This window comes from Myotis myotis, unplaced genomic scaffold (genome assembly GCF_014108235.1).
Source record: "Myotis myotis isolate mMyoMyo1 unplaced genomic scaffold, mMyoMyo1.p scaffold_m19_p_10, whole genome shotgun sequence".
NCBI lineage: Eukaryota > Metazoa > Chordata > Mammalia > Chiroptera > Vespertilionidae > Myotis > Myotis myotis.
In genome coordinates, this window is record NW_023416314.1 from 35,767,850 (window position 1) to 35,789,773 (window position 21,924).

General features: G+C 42.2%; 1 protein-coding gene across 2 annotated transcripts in view; it reads left to right on the forward strand.

Moving 5' to 3' along the window:
• Positions 1–21,924, forward strand: part of NARS2 (asparaginyl-tRNA synthetase 2, mitochondrial) — a 114,966-nt gene that overhangs the window by 82,011 nt on the left and 11,031 nt on the right. For both annotated transcript variants that reach the window (XM_036324848.1, XM_036324849.1), the window contains 2 exons: positions 9,848–9,914; positions 11,328–11,465. In XM_036324848.1, coding sequence (XP_036180741.1) covers positions 9,848–9,914; positions 11,328–11,465 — 205 coding nt within the window. The remainder of the gene's footprint in view (positions 1–9,847; positions 9,915–11,327; positions 11,466–21,924) is intronic.

The following is a 21,924-nucleotide window of genomic DNA, read 5'->3' on the forward strand; positions in this document are numbered from 1 at the left end:
GTTTTTTCTTTCACTTAAATTTATATTGAACTAGAGGCCCAGTGCACAAAAATTTGTGCACTGGTGGGAGGGGTGTCCCTCAGCCCCACTTGTGTCCTCTCACAGTCTGGGACCCCTCGGGAGATAACAACCTGCTGGTTTAGGCCCACTCCCAGGTGGCAGAGGGCAGGCCCAATCCCTAGGTGCCTACCCCGCAGCTGCTGGTCGGGCTCAGAGCAGGGCCGACTGGGGAGTTGGGGTGCCGCCCCCTGTCATGCACAGAGCAGGGCGGATCAGGAGGTTGTGATGCCACCCTCAGTCATGCTCAGGGTAGGGCCAATTGGGGGATTGGGGCACTGCCCCCGTCACACTCAAGGCAGGGTCGATGGGGAGGTTGGGGCGCTGCCCCGTTACCCACAGACAGGGCCAATCAGGGGGTTGGGGCACTCCCCCCTGTCACACTCAGGGCAGGGCCAAAGGGGAATTTGCGGCTCCACCCCGTCACAGAGCAGGGCCCATGGGGGTGTTGGGGAGCTTCCCCCATCACACTCAGGGCAGGGCCAATGGGGAGATTGCGGCTCCATCCCGTCACACACAGAGCAGGGCCCATGGTGGGGTTGGGGCGCCGCACCCTGTCACACACAGAGCAGGGCCGATCAGGGGGTTGGGGGGCTCCCCCCTATCAGGCACAGAGCAGGGCCAATCAGGGGTTTGGGGTGCCTTCCCCTTTCACACACAGAGCAGAGCGGATAGGGAGGTTGTGGCCCCACCCCTGTCACACACAGAGCCACAGGGCAATCAGGGGGTTTGGGCACTGCCCCCTGTCACGCTGCTCCAGGGGCCAGGAGGTCTCACGGCTCCGCTGATCTCAGGTTTGGGAGGCCTCATGGCTCCGCTGATCCCGGTGCTGGGAGACATATTACCATTTTACTATATAGGATAGAGGCCTGGTGCATGGGTGGGGGTCAGCTGGTTTGCCCTAAAGGGTGTCCTGGATCAGGGTGGGGGACCCGCTTGGGTGCCTGGCCAGCCTGGGTGAGGGGATGATGGCTGTTTGCAGCTGGTCACACCCCCTTCAGGGTGGGGGGCCTGCTTGGGTGCCTGTCCAGCCTGGATGAGGGGCTGAGAGCCGTTTTCAGGCTGGCAGGTGACTGAAGCTCCCAGCCTCTCCTTTTTTCCTTTTTTTTTTAATTCTGGGATTTATTTACTTTCTATGGCTGTCACTGGAGCTGAGAGCCGGCTTTAGTTCAGACCTCCGCTGCTGAAAGCAGGTTTCTGGACTTTGTTTACCTTCTGTATTTGAAACTTTGTTGCGACTCCAGATCTGAGATCCTGGCTGACTGAAACCAGATTTCTGGGGTTTGTTTAGCTTCTATATTTGTAACAGTGTTTCTTAGAGAGCAGCTGAGAGGCTGGCAGCGGCAGGCGGGGAACATTGGCTTCCTCCGTCACTGGAGCAAGCAAGCCTCTTGTTCCCATCAGTTGCCTGGCTGCCAACCATCATCTTGGTTGGCAGTTAATTTGCATATCTCCCTGATTAGCCAATGGGAAGGGTAGCAAAGTTATGGCTAATTACCATGTTTCTCTTTTATTAGATAGGATACTTACTATGTACCAGGCATCGCTTTAGAATCTAAAAACTGTCTCTTCTGCTTTTAAGTTTTTATTAACGTGACTTTTAAAAACAATCATCCATACCGTTGTGGGAGGTAAGGGTAGGAGGAGAGGGGACAGGTTGCGGGGAGGGGGATTATGCTCTCTTGGTAATAAAGTTCCAGGTTCATCCCAGAAAAATGTGGTCCTTAAAAATCATGTACCACTTTTTAGTACAATCTTGTTCCAAAGGCTACCAGTTTGGGCTACAGTCAGCTTCTTAAGGACCCCAATGGTGTCATCAGTGTTGCACTTTCACGAGCTCTTTCTTCCCCATATGGTCGGTCGTTGTAAACAACCTCTATCATCCCTTATGGAGCTTGAATCGCCTGGAACCTGCTGACGCCACAACCTCCTTGCTCAAGAGCAGAGCCAGGTCCATAAAAACTGTATTAAAGCAGTGAACAAAGCAGATAAAACTCCCTGCCTTCACTAAGCTTACATTTCTGGTGGAGGTAATAATAGCTAAAAAACAAGATAAGTAAGTTAAACATGTAGTCTATTAAGGCCTTCAATTGACTAGATATGACCCACACACATGACGGAGGTAAACTGCTTTACTCAGAGGCCACAGATTTAAATGTTAATCTCATCCAAAAGACACCTTTACAGAAACTTCCTGAATAATGTTTGATTAAATATCTGGGTACTGTAGCCCAGCCAAATTGACACATAAAATCAACATTCACAGATCAGGATAGTGGCAATGGAGGTAGAGAGAGGTTTTTCTATTCTAGATATATTTTAAATTTAGAGCAAGCAGGATTTGCTGAGAGGGCGAAGGAAAGAGAAGAGTCAAGGGTGACTTCAATGCTTTTGTCCTATACTGCTGTAAAATTGGAGTTGCCATTAAATGAGATTGGGAAAGCCATAAGAGTTGCAGAGGTTCGGGGGAGAAAGGGGATGGTATCAAAATCCTGATCATTGGGAATCATTTTAAGACTGAGAATCTTTTCAGACATCCAGTTGTAGATGCTGGGTAGGCCGTTTGAATGCACAGATGTGAAGTTTATAGGAGTGTTCTGGACATAAGCGTATTGATACAAGTAGTAATTAAGTAGATAAGGAAAGAAGTAATTTGGACATCTGAAGGAATTTGTGCTGGTGATGGAAAACCAGGGAGAAGATCTTAAGAGAAGTACTGTAGCTCCTACTTAATGAACTAGATCTTAGATTGGGGAAAAATGTATCCACCATTCATTGACTATGAGCCTGTGATAAATTTCACAGATATTAATGATTCATTTTACCTTCACAACAACTCTGTGAGTAGTTCTTATTGCTATTCTATAGATAAAGAATCAACTCGAAGAGAGTAGGCCAGTAAAAGAAGAGGTGGAGATTAAAACTTATTTCAAACTCATTTATTTAATTTCAAAGCTCATGCTTTCAACCACTATACTTCCTGTATTTGAAAGGGCTCTAGAGTTAGTGCTAGAATAGTTGTAACTCCCCCACTGTCCTTAAGACCCTTATGTATCACTTAACTGTCGTGCTTTGGAGTCTATGTCCATAAAATGCTAAAGTTAGGAAATAACCTCATGGTCAGTGCCATTTCATTCATTGCCATTACCATCATCCATCCCACACAGCACAAGTCATAGTTGAGGCTTAAATTTACATGTGTGACTATTTGTTAGTCCCTGTCACCTCCATGTGGTCAGAGCCTTGTTTATTTTGTTTACTGTTATGCCCCCAGTGCTTAGCACAGTGCCTCTGATAGGAATTCGGCAACCTATTGAATACCTGAGTGAATTCATAAATGACATGTGAGTAACCATGGGGGGAGGGGGGGGATATTCTCCTTTAGACTAGGTCCTCTCCTTGAGTTTTCCTATTAACTCCTATCACTATTTACTTTAGACACTGAGTATAGTGAATTATGATTCAAAGGTCCTGGATTTTAATCCTACTTCTGCCACTTATTAGCCATTAATAAATGAATTAATATTTATCAGCTACCTACTGTGAGTTAGAAACTGTGCTACTCATTGAGGATTGTGTGGTGAAAATAGTTATGGATCAGTCCTGTTATAGAATGTAAAATCTAGAGAAAAAGATGAACAGTTTGATATTTGCATGAATAATTATTTAATTACAACTATGAACCTAATTAATAGTAAATCTTTAACCTTCCTGAACTTTAGTTTTCTCATCTGTAAAGTGGTCACTTGTCTTATATTATTGAAAGGGTCAAATGACTACTGCTGAAGCAAGTTGTCAGGCAAGATAACTTGGAAACACTCCTAGTTAAAGTATTATAAAATCCTTTTAAATGTATTGTTGAGTTCACTAGAAAGTAAAAGAAATTCCAGGAGCTAGAAGTGAAGAGGGAACTGAACACCAGAGGGATATGCATAAATGATATGATTCTGAGGATTCTCAAGGTGGAGGTGAAGGGGGGTTGCCAGTCTTTGTAACCAGGGATTTTAACAACCACAAGAGGACATGATAGGAGACCTAGGCATGATGATTAATTAATTAGAATTGAGATACTTTCTGAAATACACACACACAAGATACTATCTTCTATAATAATAAAAGGGTAATATGCTAATTAGACCGGACATCATTCCAGATGTCATTCTGGACGGCCCTCCGGACGAAGCCAGGGCTGGAAGGAAGCCGGGACCCAGGTGCCTGCCGGCAAGGGGGTGGGGAGCGGGGAGCCAGGGTCCCAGGTGTCAGAGGGAAGCCTGTGCTGGCAGTCAAGGGAAGGAAGGAAGAAAGAAAGGCCTACCTTGCATGAATTTCGTGCATCAGGTCTCTAGTATGACCAAAATCTTTTCAGTAGATTTCAGTGTATTCTTGATGATTTGTTATAATTGTTTCATGTAAAAATATATTATTTAAGGAATTTATGTAGTAATTAAATTTTTAGCCTTTATCAAGCACAAATAGAATTCAGTTATTTTACATTTCCTTTATGGTATGGAGGTTTTTAAAATATAGAATCCTTACCTTTTTTTACTTGCTCTTTATTCATGTGTGCGAATTTAAGGCTATTGATGAGAATGCTATTGATGAGCTCTTTAGCATAGTAGTTTTACAGCTTTAAAGTAGTTTTCTTCATTCAACAATAAACATTGAAACGAAGATGTTTGGATACTGTACCATGCAATTCCACAATGTCTTCTCCTCTCCTCAAAGCACTTTGGGAAGTTCCTGGGAAGGAGAGGAAATAACCTGTATACATATCAAGAAAAATTAGTAGAGTTGAGAGGGCCATTAGAGATATCCAGTATCAGAACTGTAATTTGAACTTGAAAGTTCTGCCTCAACTTGAGGTGTGGAGGGAGTAGGGCAGCATGTCCAGAAAAAGCAAGAGACATTTGGACATGAGAACCATTTTTCTTAGAAATGGAACAGTAACATAGCAATGACACAACATCCTTTTTGATTGCTCTTACATTTCTCAGTGTGATAAGTAGATCATACCATGTAACGATAGAATAGAACAACAGGCTGTCTGAGCAGGAAAGAACTTTAGGTAATATAACCCAGTCTCCTTGCTTACAAGTGAAAACACTATAATTTTTAATGTTTGTATACCACATTACAAAAAATTGTATAAAATGCTTCCATTAAGGTGTGGTGATTTACATACCTAGTAAGTGATAGTAGAGTCAGAGGGAAAACCCACATCTCTTGTTTTTATTGAACATACGAGACTCCAAGTGGTTTAGGCATTATCTTAGTAGTTAGAAGCTTAGACTCTGGTCAGCACATCAGGGTTTACTAGTCACATGAGTCATTTTTGGCAACTTACTGATCCTTTCTAAGTTTCAGTTTCCCCTCTATAGGATGCTTGTTTAAAAATTATTCCTACTGCCAACACCAACATCATTCTTACCTTAGAAATTACCTGGTATTCAATACTAGGTTTTTAATTTGAATAGAATTTTTATCTTTGAAAAGTTATCACTCAAAGCATAGCTTTGGGGCTTTATTTGGAATGTAAGACACAACTTTCTAATTCGTTATTATAGTATGAACTTCATTTCTGCTTCAGAGAATAAGTTTGTGTTGGGTAAGTTATTTTTTGAGCTCGAAATTCTTGAGGAACTTTATAGATTTTTGTTTTTAATCATCCAAAGTGCTGTTTCAAAAGACGTAGGGAAACTGACATTTTCATATATTAGTGGACATAATTGGTGTAACTCTATAAAAGGGAAACAATATCTTTGGCAATATCTTTCAAAATATGTAAAACTCAAATGCCAACACACTTTGATCCAACAATTTCATTTTTTTTCATTTGCAAAATTAGTATATGAGAGTCATTTGTAGCATAAAATAGGTATATGTAGTAATGATTTATAGTAGCAAAGATTGGAAATAGCTAAAATATCTACCCACCAGTAGATGACTGGCTAAAACTAATTAGGATACATCCACAAAATAGAATATTACGTAATAGTTCAAAAAATGAGGAAACTTTTCATATTCCGATATGGAAAGATCTGCAAGGTATATTTTTGCATAAGTAATGATATAAGAGTATATGGTATGTATGCTATGGCTGCCATCTATTTTTTATAGGGAGATTATATATTAACTAGAGGCCTGGTGCACAAATTCATGCACCAGTGGGGTGCCTCGGCCTGGCCTGCAGGATCAGGCCAAAACCAGCTCTCCGACATCCCCCAAGGAGTCCTGGATTGCGAAAGGGCACAGTCCAGGCCGAAGGACCCCACCGGTGCACAATCAGGGCTGGGGAGGGACTATGGGAGGGCTCCAGGGCATGCCCGTCTCACTCAGTCCTGATCAGCCAGACCCCAGCAGCAAGCTAACCTATTGGTTGGAGCGTCTGCTCCCTGGTGGTCAGTGCACATCATAGCGACTGGTCGACTGTCTGCCCCTTGGTGGTCATTGCACATCATAGTGAGCAGTTGAGCAGCCTTAGCATGTCATTAGCATATTATGCTTTGATTGGTTGGACGACCGGACACTTAGCATATTAGGCTTTTATTATATAGGACTAGAGGCCCGGTGCACAAAAATTTGTGCACTGGAGGGGGCGGGGGGGTCCCTCAGCCCAGCTTGCCCCCTATCACATACTGGGAGCCCTAGGGGATGTCCTACTACCTGCTCCCTGCTCCCCTTGGGGAGCGGGCCTAAGCCACAGTCTGGCCTCCCTTTGTGGGAGGCAACTGGGCTGATCAGGGGAAAGCACCAGCCCCATCACCGCACTGTTGCAGCCACTGCCAGTCACCGCAGCCACCAAGGTGTTTTCATCAACACGGACTCCAGTCCCTTTACCATGAAAAAATGACAACTTTCTTTAGGCATTTTCAAGAAATGTCTTTCATAGGCTATCACCTACCTTTCTTTCTTTCTTTTTTCTTTCTTTCTTTCTCTCTCTCTCTCTCTCTCTCTCTCTCTCTTCTCTCTCTTCTCTCTCTCTCTCTCTTCTCTCTCTCTCTTTCTCTCTTTCTCTCTTTCTTTCTCTCTTTCTTTCTCTCTTTCTCTCTCTCTCTTTCTCTCTCTCTCTCTTTCTCTCTCTCTTTCTCTCTTTCTCTCTTTCTTTCTTTCTTTCTCTCTTTCTCTCTCTTTCTCTTTCTTTCTTCCTTTATTTCCTTTCTTTCCTTTCTTTTCTTTCTTTTCTCCTCACCTGAGGATATGTTTCCATTGATTTTTAGAGAATGTGGAAGAGAAAGGGAAAGATAGAGAGAAACATCAAAGTGAGAGGAACACTTTGATTGGTTGCCTCCTGCATGAGCCCTGACCTGGGCCCGGGCCAAGGCGGAGCCTGCAACCTAGGTACGTGCCCTTGGTCAGAATTGAACCCAGAATCTGCATTGGGCAGGCCGAGGCATTATCCACTGAGCCAAACCAGCTAGGGCAGGATATGACATTTCTTAACTCTCCAGCAGCAGACCTTCCTTTTTTTCTCCAGGAGTGTGGTAAAAAAAAAAACCCTAGATCACCTACTTGGACTCTTATTACCCAAGTTACTAAGAATATTAACAATGGCATACAGGGAGCTTAGCCAATCAGCAATCAGAAAAGGTGTTTCCTCTGTAGTTCACACCAGTTGCCGGTTTGGCCCCTGCCCAGGCCTAACGCCTCTGGTGAGTCATTAGCCCTGGGCTGGGGCACCCACAGCCCCCTGCTGCCATGGCCATCAAGGATCGCTGGCTGGCTCCGCCCCGGTTCCCCAACGCTGCCGCCATCAACGATCGCTGGCTGGCTCCTCCCCAGCCCAAGCCTAAAGCCCTGGCCGAGGCGTTAGGCCTGGGCCGGGGCACCCCCAGCTTCCCGCTGCCGCCATCAACGATCGCTGGCTGGCTCCGCCCAGGCACAGGCCTAAAGCCTCTGGCCAAGGTTTTAGGCCTGGGCCGGGGCACCCCTAGCTTCCCACCACCGCCGCCATCAAAGATCGCTGGCTCAACAATCGCTGGCTGGCTCCGCCCCGGCCCAGGCCTAAAGCCTCTGGCCAAGGTTTTAGGCCTGGACCAGGGCACCCCCAGCTCCCTGCCGCCGCCGCCATCAATGATCACTAGCTGGCTCCTCCCCGGCCCAAGCCTCAGGCCGAGGTGTTAGGCCTAGGCCGGGGCACCCCCAGCTCCCCTCCACCGCCATCAATGATCACTGGCTCAATGATCGCTGGCTGGCTCCGCCCCGCCCAGGCTTAAAGCCTCTGGCTGAGGTTTTAGGCCTGGGCCAGGGCACCCCCAGCTCCCTGCCGCAGCCACCATCAAGGATCGCTGGCTGCCTCCGCCTCTGTTCCCCGCCGCCACCATCAACCATCGCTGGCTCAACAATTGCTGTCAGGTTCCTCCCTGACCCAGGCCTAAAGCCTCAGTCCGTGGCTTGGCGCCTACGTATGCAAATTAACCGCCATCTTGGTTGGCAGTTAATTTGCATATCACCCTGATTAGCCAATGGGAAGGGTAGTGAAGTTACAGTTAATTACCATGTGTCTCTATTATTAGATAGGATATTTGCTTACAGATGTTTTAAACCCTCTGGGGGGAAAATCCCCACTGGAAGGATACACAAAACCACTAACAGTGATTGTGTGAGAAGAGGAACTAATTAGGTTTCTATGGGACAGGATGGAAAGTCGTATACTCTTTCATACATAATGATTTCTTTAAAAAATAAAAACACCACTATGTGCATATATTATCTATTCAAATCATGTATATAAATTTTTGGCTTGGTTTGCTTTAGGCATGAGGTTTCTTACTGAGGTAACCTATGATATTTTTCTTAACCTAGTCTTAAACAGTGCTTAGAATATATTAAAGAGGCCTTACCATGGCCTGAAAAAGTTCATAGGACCTGACTTGTGACTACCTTTCCTTTCTAATTTCCTGGCATTCTTCCCCTGTTCAATACTAGGTCACATTGACCTTTTCCTTCTTTGAATGAGCCAGACTCAGGCCTCACTTCAGGCCTGTGTACCCACTGTTCCTTTTGCCTGGAATACCTCCTCAGATATTTATATGGTTCCTTTACTTCATGTAGGTTTCTGTTAAGATGTCGCCAACTCAGTGAAGCCTTTCTTCATCATCTTTTCTAAAAAAGCACCTTCAAACATCCTCTGTCTTCTTACCTAGCTTTATTTTTCTTCATAGCACTAATAGCTCCCTGGCATCATATTATTTCTGTTTATTTGTTTATCTTTCTCCCCACTCCCCACCTGTACCCCCAATATCTGTCTCTCTCTCTCTCTATCTATCTACCTAACTATCTATCTCTCTCACTCTCTCTCTTTCTCTCTCACAAACACACACACACACACCACACACGAATATCTACATAAAGGCAGGAGCTTCATTTTTAGTTACTGTATATCCAGTACCTAGAATAATCCCTAGCACAGAGTAGGTGCTCAGTATGTTTTTGGGTGAATGAATGAATGATGGCTCTAGGAAAATATTTTTGCTCATCCAGCCTCTATATTTCACACCATTCATTACAGCATTGGCATAGCATGAATTCAGAGTAAATCTCTACTTGCTTAGTGACTATCTGCTCTGTGTGCACTACAAGTAGGTCAAAACTAGGGTTATTGGATGGCCATTCTCTTCATGCTGATAGGCGGCCCATAGGATTACGTAAACCTTACTTCCTGATTACTCCGTAATCATTTAATACTCATATTAAATCTCGGAGACTATGGAAATAGATCTTTTCTCATTTTCAGGTGGACTAGTTAACAATAGCCGATTGTATTGACCTCTGCTTTTCGGTTTCTCTCCAGCATTTCTTACACGGAAGCCGTGGAGATCTTAAAGCAGGCGTCCCAGAACTTCACCTTCACCCCAGAGGTAGTATTTATGTTTGAGTATGTGTGTATATCAAAATGTTTTTCCTCATCCTTATCTTATTATTATTTAAAATAGTCTTATTTCTCTTATTGGCAGGGTGCAGGATTTGCTCCTCTGTACATTGGCTTTTTATATTTGCTCAGCCTTGTTGAAATATTTATAATGAACGATAATTTTGAAGTAGAATTGTATCATTTGTAATAGCAGTGACTAAAGGGTTATACAGAAGTTTCCCAAGTGTAGGAAGACAAAAATCCTTTAAAAGAATGGCGACCATAGACTGTTAGTATAGAAATCAACTATTTCAGTGTTTCCCAAAGTACATTCTGAATGATGTTAACAGGTGGCAAACAAAAGAGGTTAAATGATCAAGTAAGTTTAAGCAACACATTGAACAGGTTTCTTTTCCTATTAAACTTTATAGAGCCTCCCCATTTGTGATCCACTTTGGAAAACACTGAATTGTTTTTGGGTAGGTTTTTTTAAGAATGCCTTTATTTTATTGGCAAAGGTATAAGTACAGAGAGGCTACATGATTCATCGGTGAGCATGCACATAATATTAGAGGCAAGTCTCCTCATTCCTATGCCAGTACTTCTTCTCGATAATTAAGGTATTGCCAGACAAGTGGGAGTAATAAGATAATGTTCAGAATGTACAGTAATATCTTTGTCTTCAAACTATTCCTTACACCAGTCCCAACCCCAGTTAAGTCAGATCCTCTATAGTAGTTATATTTATAATCAATTAATTTCTTTGCATAATTTTGTATTTAGTGTTTGTTTCATACTCTGCAAGCTTCATGAAGTTAAGGGTTCTATTTTTCTTACTATATCCAGTACCTAGCATGGAACCTGAGATTTAACAGGCACATTAGTATTTGCTGAATAAATAGATGAACAGTGTTATTAAATATTCATCAAGGAGCATCTGATATATCAGTTGACTCTTTTAGTTTAAAAAATTTCACTGAGAGAAGCCATCTAGCCAAAGATGGACTCAATATTAAAAATATTATCTTCCATCATTTAATTTCCTGAGACTGAGGAACAGTAACTATAGAAGACGTTCTAGGCAATATTAATAAAACTGTGATCCTGAGGTCAGTTTTTATACACTGTGGAAAGCACACTTTTTTTTCCCTGCAGATGCTATTCATCTGCTAAATGCTGCTCCCTCAGACAGGGGCAGAGAGCATAGTGTTTATCTACACGTTTCAGCTTTCATCTTTCCAGGCCTGTGGATGTTCTTGCTAACACATACCTCTCTAGTTTAGTTATCTGTGCAAGCTCAGCAGACAGCTCCACACATCGCTGATCCTCAGGGAGAGAACTGATACAGGTTATTTTAGGGTCCTGCATTGTATATTTCAGCTCTGTCTTCTCCTTTGTTGATTTTTTTTTCTCATTGCAGTGGGGTGTTGATCTACATACTGAACATGAAAAGTACCTGGTGAAGCACTGTGGCAACATACCAGTCTTTGTCATTAATTATCCATTAGCACTGAAGCCTTTCTACATGAGGGACAATGAAGATGGGCCTCCGCACACAGTAAGGAACGACCAAACAAATCGGATTAGTCATCTCAGAGCCTGGGTTTTCCCCTTGGCTTAATTTTATTTATCCTTTGGCATATTTTCTTTAATTAAGTTTCTCAAAGGCATCTCTAAAAAAGTATTCACAAAGAAGATCCCAATTTTCTATAAACGTACTCCCTCATATCTATGACAAAGGTGTCCTTAATTTGGCAGATGCACATGTAGGTGTGTTTTGTTTTTTAAGTAACTAAGAGGAAATAGCCTAGAGCACTGCATAGCAATGCCAGGTCTACTGCCAGGCTAAGTGCTGGATAGGAGACTATAGAGGTGGGGGAGTGTGCTGGGCGAGAGGCCATTGCAGTGGCAAAGGAAGAGCCAGCTGGCAGAGCAGGAGGCTGTCTGATAGAGACAGTGAGGGGCTCTGAGGGATCCAGGAGGTCTGGGTGACTCTTCTGATTCGACTGTCTCTGTTCTCTATAGCCTTTCTCATCATGGCTTCTTTTTCACCCTTAACTTTAGTTGTTTTTTTTTTTATTTTTCTGGTTTACTTTGGGGGGGGGGGTCCTCTTCTTTGCTCTTTTACTAAGTTATCAATATATAAAATAAGAATATATTTATTGAATAGTTACATACTTAACATCATTAACTGTAAAAGTCTATGATATAAATATATTTATCTCAAAAAAGGTCCAAAAACTTGGTGCTTTCCACTTGTCTTTAGATAAATGCCAGTAGAAAAATGTAAATCAGGGCCCACCAGTAAATAAAACGTCCCCATCTCAGAATGTACGAGGTTGTCTATTTGAATGTGTTTCCTGTTTCCTCTTACTACTAGTAAAACAATAGTAGCCACCAATTAGGAGATTCCTATGAGGCAAGCATGACCATCTCATCTCTAAGTACCGAAACAACCCTGCCAAGAAACTTACTCTTTGTCCCATTTTAGAGATGAAAAACAGGGGTGTAAAGGCATTGATTGCATTTCCCGAGACTACAAAGGCAGTGAGCGATGGAGCTGGCATTCAGACCTGACTGTCTGGCTCTGAGGTCTGTGTTCTCTACTCTGTCTCACTGCCTCAGAGTCACAAACATCGAGTTACACGTTAGCCCGTGATTTTACTCCTCCCCACCTTTCACGCGGCATTATCCAAATCCAGTGAACAGCCCAATTGATTTATGATTCTCATTTTTCTTTTCCCTATCAATCCTCTGATATAATTGATTTTGAGAAATGAATTGGCCAACAGGTTGGCAGCAAAGCATAAACATAGGGCAAATATTATTTGATCCTAAATAACTCGATATTAAGTCCACATCTCAAAATGGAGGACTATGTCCGTGTCTCTTGGCTTTCTTATCATTCCATCACATCCCACTCCCACCCCCCATGCACACACACCATGTATTCTTGCGCAATTTCCCTAGATTGAGCCCTTTTCATTGATTCCATTTATAACCTGCTGAAGATTTTCTTTCTCTAAAGATTTTCCTGGGTTACCCAGTCACCTTGATTCTTCTTTTTCTGGATTTTTATAGCATTTAAAGAATTAGTAAAACTGGTAGCATTATGTCTATTTTTTGTAGCTTCTGTATAAGTTTTGCTTTCTGAAACGAAATTAACTTTTTTGGGATGGCGAGTCAGTTTCTGATAGCCACCATGGGACCTACAGTTCATTCCTCCTTCCCACGGCCACCCCTGTCTCTGAAGCAGCACTTTCTAGAGTCAGTAATAATTCCGTGTTATTCAGCCCAACACACTTTTAACAGTGTTTATCTGACTTCTCCCCTCAGTGTTGTTCAGCAGTATCGTTGACTTTCCTCTTCTTAAAACTTCCTCCTCCCTTGGCTTCTGTGGCATCGCATTCTCCCAGTTTTTCTCCCTTCTCAGGAGGTTTTTCTTTCTCAGTCTCCTATGCAGGTTCTTCCTCACCTACTAATCCATTAAATGTTGGAATTCCCCAAGGCTCCATCCTAGGTCTTTTCTCCCCACAGGTGATTTCATCTGTGCCCAAATTTGCTATTTATTTTCAGATAACTCAGAAATGTATCTCTCTAACCCAGACTTGTCTGGGCTCTGGACTCCTACTGTCATCTACATATCTCAAAAGCCTCCCAAACTTAACATAAGCAAATGGACCCCATGATTGCTGATCTTCTCCTGTCCTCTGACAAAATTTGATCTTCTTTTTGTATCCTCTGTTCATCTAATTGTATAAGCCAGGTAACAAGACATTTTCAAAGTATCTCTTGCTTTCCATATTGAGGTTATTTCTAAATTCTGTCATTTTTATGCTCCTAAATGTATCTCAAATCCATCCACTTCTCTGCATTTCCACTTTTACCTTTTTAGATTAAGACAGCACCATCTCTTGCCTGGTTTACTTCAGTAGCCTCCTGGCTGGTCTTCCTGTATCTATCTACTCTTCCTCCTTGGGGTCAGTTTTCCCCGTTGTGCATGAGCTTTTAGAAAATGTAAATCTTGCCCTGGCCGGCTTGGCTCAGTGGATAGAGCATCAGCCTGCGGACTGGAGGGTCCCAGGTTCGATTCTGGCCAATGGCACATGCCTGGGTTGTGGGCTCAATCTCCAGTGGTGTGCATGCAGGAGGCAGCCGATCAATGATTCTCTCTCATCATTGATGTTTCTATCTCTCTCTCCTTCTCCTTTCCTCTCTGAAACCAATAAAGAAATATATTTTTTAAAAAGAAAAAAAAAAGAAAAAAGAAAATGTAAATCTGATCATGTTATCTCCCTTCTTATCTCCCTTCTTAAAACCATTCAGTGGCCTCTCACTGCTCTTTTTTTTCTTTTTTAATTGGTGAGGGGGCGGGGGAGAGAAAGAGAGAGAAAAATATCTATTTATTGTTCTACTTATTTATGCATTCATTAGTTGATTCTTGTATGTGCCCTTACCAACCCGAAACCTTGGTGTATCGGGACGATGCTTTAACCAACTGAACTACCAGGCCAGGTTCTTAGAATAAAAGTCAAAATCCTTCACATGGCCTACAAGCCCCAGTGCAGCCTGGCTGCTCCTGTCTCTCTTTCTGGATGCACTGTGGTGCTCCCCTTTGTTCTCTCTGTTGCATCCACACTGCCCTTCTTCCATGTCTTCAGACAGACTTGTAGCATTTTCTCTCACTACAGTATCTTTGTATTCCCTCAATCTACAACCTTCTTCTTCACCTAAGTAATTTTACTTACTCTCCAGATCTCCATGCAGTCTTCATTTCCCAGAGCAACCTTGCAACCTGAGTCAGACACCTCTGTTAGATACTATAGTGGTACCGTATCGAATTTCAGTCCCAGAACTACTAACTCTTACTCTATCACAATCCTTAACACAGTTTTAATTTACACTTATTTGTATGACGCTTTAATTACTGACTCTTTCCTCTATGCCAAAGGACTTGAGGACCTCTTTTTCACTCACCAATGTAACCATAGTACCTAGCAATGCCTGGGACATAGCAGGCACCTCATATCTATTTGATGATAAATAGATGATTGGATGGATGGGTGAATGGAGCCCAACACAGTTTTAGACACACAGTGGACAAGTAGTGAGTGAGTGACTTGGCTTGCTATGGAAATTTCTGGGAAGCTTAAGAGCAGCTTTTACTCTAAATTTTTTGAGTGATAGCAACACGATCTAAAGCAGTGGTTCTCAACCTTCCTAATGCTGCGACCCTTTAATACAGTTCCTCATGTTGTGGTGACCCCCACTTTCATTGTTACAAATTGAACATAATTAAAGCATAGTGATTAATCACAAAAACAGTATGTAATTATATATGTGTTTTCCTATGGTCTTAGGCGACCCCTGTGAAAGGGTCGTTTGATCTAAAGGGAAGTCCAGTGGTTTTAGAATCAGGCACTCTTGGGTTCAAGTCCCAAGTCTGTGAGTCATAAACTATGTGACCTCAGGTAAACCATCTAGTTTCTTTGAGTCTTAGTTTTGCAATCTGTAAAAACAAGGTGATAACATTCTCTGTAGTTGTGAGGATTACATTAGGTAATATATGAAAAATGCAGAGCATAGTGTTTGGGTTGGTAGGTAGTAAATAAATATGAAGCCCTCTCTCTTTTCCTCCTAAATTTTGATAAAATCTTTACTGTGATAAAGCACAAGAATGTTAAAATATTTGTATGTGTTGCCATATCATAACATGCTCTTACATGCTATTAAGATTCCTTAACAGGCATTTCTCTCATAGATGGTGGCCACCAGCATTTCTTACCTTAGAAGCACAGGAGGTCTTCCTTGTGACCAGTCTCTAGTGATGTCTTCCAGCTTGAAACCTGAAGACATTATAACGGGACTATAGTAGATTTTATAATTTATGCAGTACTATAGCACATAGCTTCTCAGAGCTAAATTATTAAAATATAATTTATTTCAATTATATACATTAAACATAGATCATAACATTGATTCATTAGCTACCTAGATTTCTTTTCAACCCTCTTATATAAAGTGCCTGTTTCTACCCTACTTTATTTTTTTAGTTGTGAATGAACAAGCTTTGGGCCAGATACCTAGATTATGTGTTTCTCTTGTAGGGCTGTAATAGCAGGTTGTGGGTAGGGTTGCAAGAGTTTCTCCAGTGGGTGTGATGCAATCTAAAACAATTACAACAGGTGTATTTCACAGGTGCCTTCTCTAGGGAATCAGAAGAGAAGGATAGGGAAATGTTTAACCTACACTTATAATATTTGGCCAGAGGTAATAAATAGTAAAATGGTATCTTTTTACAATTATAGTCTCTTTTTCTCTTTCTCGCCCACCCTCCCAAACACACACACATGCGCACGCAAGAGAAGGTATGCACTTTGTTATAATGAAAAGTGCATTGGACTAAGAAGTTACTAGTGATAGGTTTGAAATTCAGCCCTCTGACTAGTTAGCTGTATGACCTTAGGCAAGTCTGTTCAATCTCTGAGCATCAATTTCTCCCTCCATAAAACCAGAGAATTGGATTAGATAACCTCCCAAGATACCAACCAGATCTAAGATTCTCTGATTTCAGATAGCCTAAGTTTTTCCTCATTTGGATATAAGAACAACTTGTAAATTCCAAAACATATTTGATAATTTGAAGGAAACAGATCATGGGCCTAAATAAAATGAATCTAAGCAAATATGAAAAATGCCCTATGCCCCTGAGTCTGGGTCCCTGAATAAGTCCCCCCAAAGCAGGTCACAAATATTTAGCTCGGGAAATGGCTTCACAGAGAAGAATTCCAACCGTGTGTGATTAGGAAAAGGTGACTGCTCAACATTTGTGATGAGATTCCAAGATCACCAGATATGTTCTCATTTTTACATCCTATCAATATTACTTAGCAAAGCACGAACATTTAAGCATTAGTGGGCATTCAATAGAGTACATATTGTAAAGTCAGCTTGGAAGGAAGAATACTGGATGAGGGGTTCTAATGAATTTCTCTGGGCTGGAGCTAATTAATTGACATGCATCAAAATAGCTTGAACCTCAAATCAACAGAAATAGTGATGAAGGGAATTGCCCAATTTTCCCATATCTCGGACTAATGGCTATCCTGGGATATTAAGTCCAAGTTGAAAGTATGCATTTCAGTCCACCCAGCGTGCTCCCAGGCTAGCCATTTTACTGGCCAGATTCTGTCTCCAGTCACTGCTACCTGCAGCCATCTGCATCTTCGCACTGTCACAGACGGTTCTCTTTCTTAGCTGTGCTTCCTTATTTTTAGGGGCAAAACACTGTGTCAGCAGTTAGAGAAAAAGCTCGTAGCGGCTGAAACCACAGACATGTTTCCCTAGTTTGTGGAACATTCTTCTTTTATAATAGTATGTAATATTGCTCCATTGTTGGTAGCAGTCTGTGAGCAGCCCATACAATTTGTGTACTTAAAAACAGTAATATAGGTAGGAAGAGAGGTATCGGAGGAAGGGACATTAAACTTATTTTCCCCTCTCTTTGAACTTAGCATAGAAAAAAGGTAATGTATGAAAAGCCTTGTTCCTATCTAGCCTGCTTGTTTTTAATTCAAGGTCTGTTTTTTAATTCAAGGTCTGAGTTTTATTTTCAGTGCATTGATTGGAATCGGAGAGAAAGAGTCAAAAGGGAGTGTCATAAATAGAGACCAGAGCTTGTTCAGCTTGAATACCACACAGACTATTTCTAGACAGCATGCCACTGCAGCTGTGTGACTGAAACAAATCAAGACCCACACACAGTTGGGAGGATGTGCCAGGCAGCATTCCAGCCTAAAAGTTGGGCCCAAAGCGAAACAAGCTGTGTGTAAGACCAGGGAAGGTAGCCGAGAGCGTGGTAGAATTATTTTTAGCCTTCACTGTTGTCTGTGTAAGAGAGTGAACAGACAGCAGAACTGAAGTCCTTCTGTTACGGAACAGAAAGATTTGTCCGCCCGGCATGAGAGAGCCTAACACTAGACACTGAGAATTGCAGTGGAGAAATACTGAGTATTTTATTATGAATGGCTCCATCCAAAAGAAGAGGAAGTTAGTGCTCGAAAGCCTGAGCATCCTGATGGCACGTAGGTTAAAAATTTTACAGGATGGAGCAAAAGTAGGTTAGCAGTTGTGAGTATGTAAAACACAGTTTATTCTTATATTATTATTTGTTTATTATTGCATTTCCATATGAACAACTGTAAAGCTACTTTTGCCCACCCCTGTATAGAGCAAAATCACAAAACGGTGGGTTAGGGGTTTGGGGTTGAGTTGGGAACTAATTGGTCAGAGATGAGGTAAGGGTGATGAATCATTTCTTCAGGTCTTGAGGATAGCTCTGGGGTCTTTTCTGGAGTCCCTCTGTCCTGTCTCATGGGACTATACCACCTTAGGGCTCAGGAGCTGAAAGATAACGTAGGTCAAAAATGTTATCTTTAGTCACAGACCATGTGACCACTAGTCAGGTCTAGGCTGCCTGTCCTCAGCTGCCTCTGTCAGTGGCGGGGGTGGGAGGTTGTTAGGTTAGGTCTGTGATGGGGAGAGGAAGTGGGGGAGGAGAAAGAAAGGGGGGCAGTGAAGGAAGAGGGAAGGGAAAGGGAAAGAGGGATGATTCCTAGAGCTAGGATTTAAGACTAAATTTGATCAGTCATAAGGACCCATGGTTTCACTTCCACCTATTTCAAGTCTCCTGAAGCTGCATTGGAACACAGCAGGGATTTGATTTTAGTTCCAGGAATGCTCAAATGTGTCTAAGAGGACCTTTGACTACGCAGCCAGTGAATTCTCACTTTCCCTAGTCAAGGGCGGGATTGCTCAGTCCCCGGCTCTGTAAGCCAGCCTCAGACTCCCGTAAACCACAAACCTGCCCACACATAAGGGCAAATTGTGATCAACAACTAACATTCTAGACCAGAGGTCACCAACTGGTGGTCCGCAGACCATTGGTGGTCCATGAGGTCTGAAAGGTTGGCGACCGCTGTTCTAGACAACTTGCTTGTTTCCAGTGTGTTTGCATTCTAAGCCCCTCACTGCCCATCACTTCGCAAACACCCAGATTTTTCTCATTCTTAACAAAGTTGTGTGAGTCCCTCTACATTTTACGTTTTGTGTTCCTTTATGTCATAGTTTGTATTATATTTCAATGTTCCTTTTACCTTCACTAGAACCATGGGGAAGCAGGTAGTTTCTGTAGTAATTAGCTCAGTAGTTACCAGGGGGAGACACAATATAGTAGAATCCTATCTGGAATGGAAATTGTGATATTTAGCGGGTGCAATACTTTTTATAACATATCAGAAGAAAGTGCAGGTCTGTGTATACCAAATGTAGATGTCTTTATAGTTGAGGAATATTTTTTATATTCTAGCGCCTCAGAAAGTGTGCATAATCTCTAGAGAGATAGGAGGATATCATTATGAAGGAAAAGCAGGAAGTATCTGGCATGGTGGAAAGGAAACTAACCCTAAAGTAAAGGAGAAGAAGGTTATGAGGGGGGAGAGGAGAGAATGAAGCTTGGTGGGCCTTGCTTCACAAGAGATCAATCTGTCCTTCCTTTGGCCATGGGACAGTTATGAAGCATTGTAAAGGAATGCTGTACTCAAAAGAAATATCTCTGAAGAGGGGGAGCAACTTTATTTACTCTCTAGGTCCAGAAAACATACAGGAAACTCAGCTGCCTGAGGATGTGAATTTTCAAGCCATTTAGACCGAGAAAGGGCATAGATGACGTATATGCGTTCTTTCTTCATTATTAAAAAACTAATAGTGATGTAGGACTAGCTCGATGTCTTCTATAATTTTTATTCAACTACAATAGACTCTTTTGGTAAGAAGTTCTTTCCTACTGATAGTTCCTCTCCCAGAGTACAGAGGAAGAAAATAGGGGGATTATTAGTCTGGCCTTATTCTAATTAACAGTAAGGAATTGGTGGGCACGTGGAAGTGGAAGAGTCCAGATAGGTGCCGGAAAGCAACATGGTAAACTGTTTTATGATGCAGCAGCGATTTTCAACCTTTTTCATCTCATGGCACACATGAAATAATTACTAAAATTCTGCAACACCCCAAAAAGTATATTCTATTTTTTGCCAATCTGAAAAAAGAAAAAGGTATAATTTTGATTCATTCACACTGAACAGCTAATGTTGTGTTGGCTGTTGTCATTTTTTAATTTGACAATCTAAGGGAAAAGAGGTTAGTGCCCCGACTAAATAGTCAGGTGTTGCATGTTTTGAAAATTCTTGTGGCACACCAGTTGAAAATCGCTGTGATGCATAAATTGTTGCTGCTTGCTCCTCCCTAGGGGAATTATACTGCCCTGCCCCATCGATAGGAGCTGAGCAACTTGCATGTGACTTGCATTGGCCAAAGGCTTTTAAGCAAACATGACCTACATACCTTACTACTGGACAAATGCTTTAGTACATCGTCATCCATGCCCTTTTTTTTCTATCTGACACAAGATCAGCAATACCTCAGAAAGCAGCTTTTTAATAGCTTCAAGCCAGGACATGTGGTATAAGTATTGTTTGTTTTTAATTGTTGACAGTATTATAGATGTCCCCCATTTTCTACTCTTCTTTCCCCCTCCACCCAGCCCCCACCCCACCCCAGGCCTTCACCACATTATTGTATGTGTCCATGGGCTATTCATATATGCATATATGTTCTTTGGCTAATCTCTTTTAGCCCACCCTCCTACCCTCTAAGATCTGTCAGTCTATTCCATGTATCCATGCTTCTGGTCTTATTTTGTTCATCAGTTTATTTTGTTCATTAGATTCCACATGTAAGTGAAATCATGTGATATTTGTCTTTGATTTATTTTGCTTAGCATAATAAACTCCAGGTCCTTCCATACTGTCTCAAAGGTAAGAGTTCCTTCTTTATTACAGTTGCATAGTATTCCATTGTTTAAGTGTGCGACATCCCTTTATCAATTCATCTGCTGATGGGCTTTTGGGCTGTTTCCAGATCTTAGCAATTATAACTAACACTGCTAAACATAAGAATGCATATATTCTTTCCGTTTGGTGTTTCAGGATTCTTAAGATACATTCCCAGAAGTGGGATTGCTGAGTCAAACTTTTAAGATTTTGAGGAAACTCCATAAAGTAGCTGCACAAGTCTGTATTCCTACCATCAAAGTACTAGGGTTCCCTTTTCTCCATATCCTTGCCCACACTTGACTTATTGATGGTAGTCATTCTGGTAGGTGTGAGGTGATACCTCATTGTTTTAATTAGCATCTCTCTGATGATTAGTGACTGAGCATTTTTTCATATGTATTGGCTGTCTGTATGTCCTCTTTGAAGAAGTGTCTGTTCAGGTCCTTTGCCCATTTTTTAATTGGATTGTTTGTCTTCTTGGTGTTGAGTTGTATGAGTTCTTTGTATATTTTAGAAATTAACCCCTTATCAGATGTATCATTGGTGAATATGTTCTCCCATACAGTGGGTTCCCTTTTCATTTTGTTGGTGGTTTTTTTGCTGTGCAGAAGCTTTTTAATTTGATGTAGTCTCATTTGTTTATTTTTTCATTTGTTTCTTTTGCCCTGGGAAATGAGCAGAGTGAACTTCCCAGAGTGGTGTTGTAACAAAGAAATCGCTCTTTGCCTGGAATTATGTCTGAATCTCCCAAGTGGACCAGGTCCCCGTTGATTCCCTCCACCCAATGCTATGTGGACTCCCCTTCCCTCTCTGTTGCTCTGGATTGGGGATCCCTGGGTGGAGCTGAGGCCTCACACTCTCATGGTGTGGGGCTCCACTGCCACAATATCGCCTCAGCTTTCTAGCCATGCACTTACGCAACTTGGCTTGCCCTCTCATGTCTCCTCCTTTCTCTCCTCCGTGCTCCCTCCTCTCAGTGTTTCAGATCAGCTACACTTTTACTGGTTTTTCAAGCCAAATGCTCTGCAGTGTAGCCACAAGTCTGGTCTGGTGTTGGGCGCAAATGGACTGAGCTTTTAGCCACTCTGCAGCCATCTTGGAATCCCGCATAAGTTTCTAAAAGCAAAG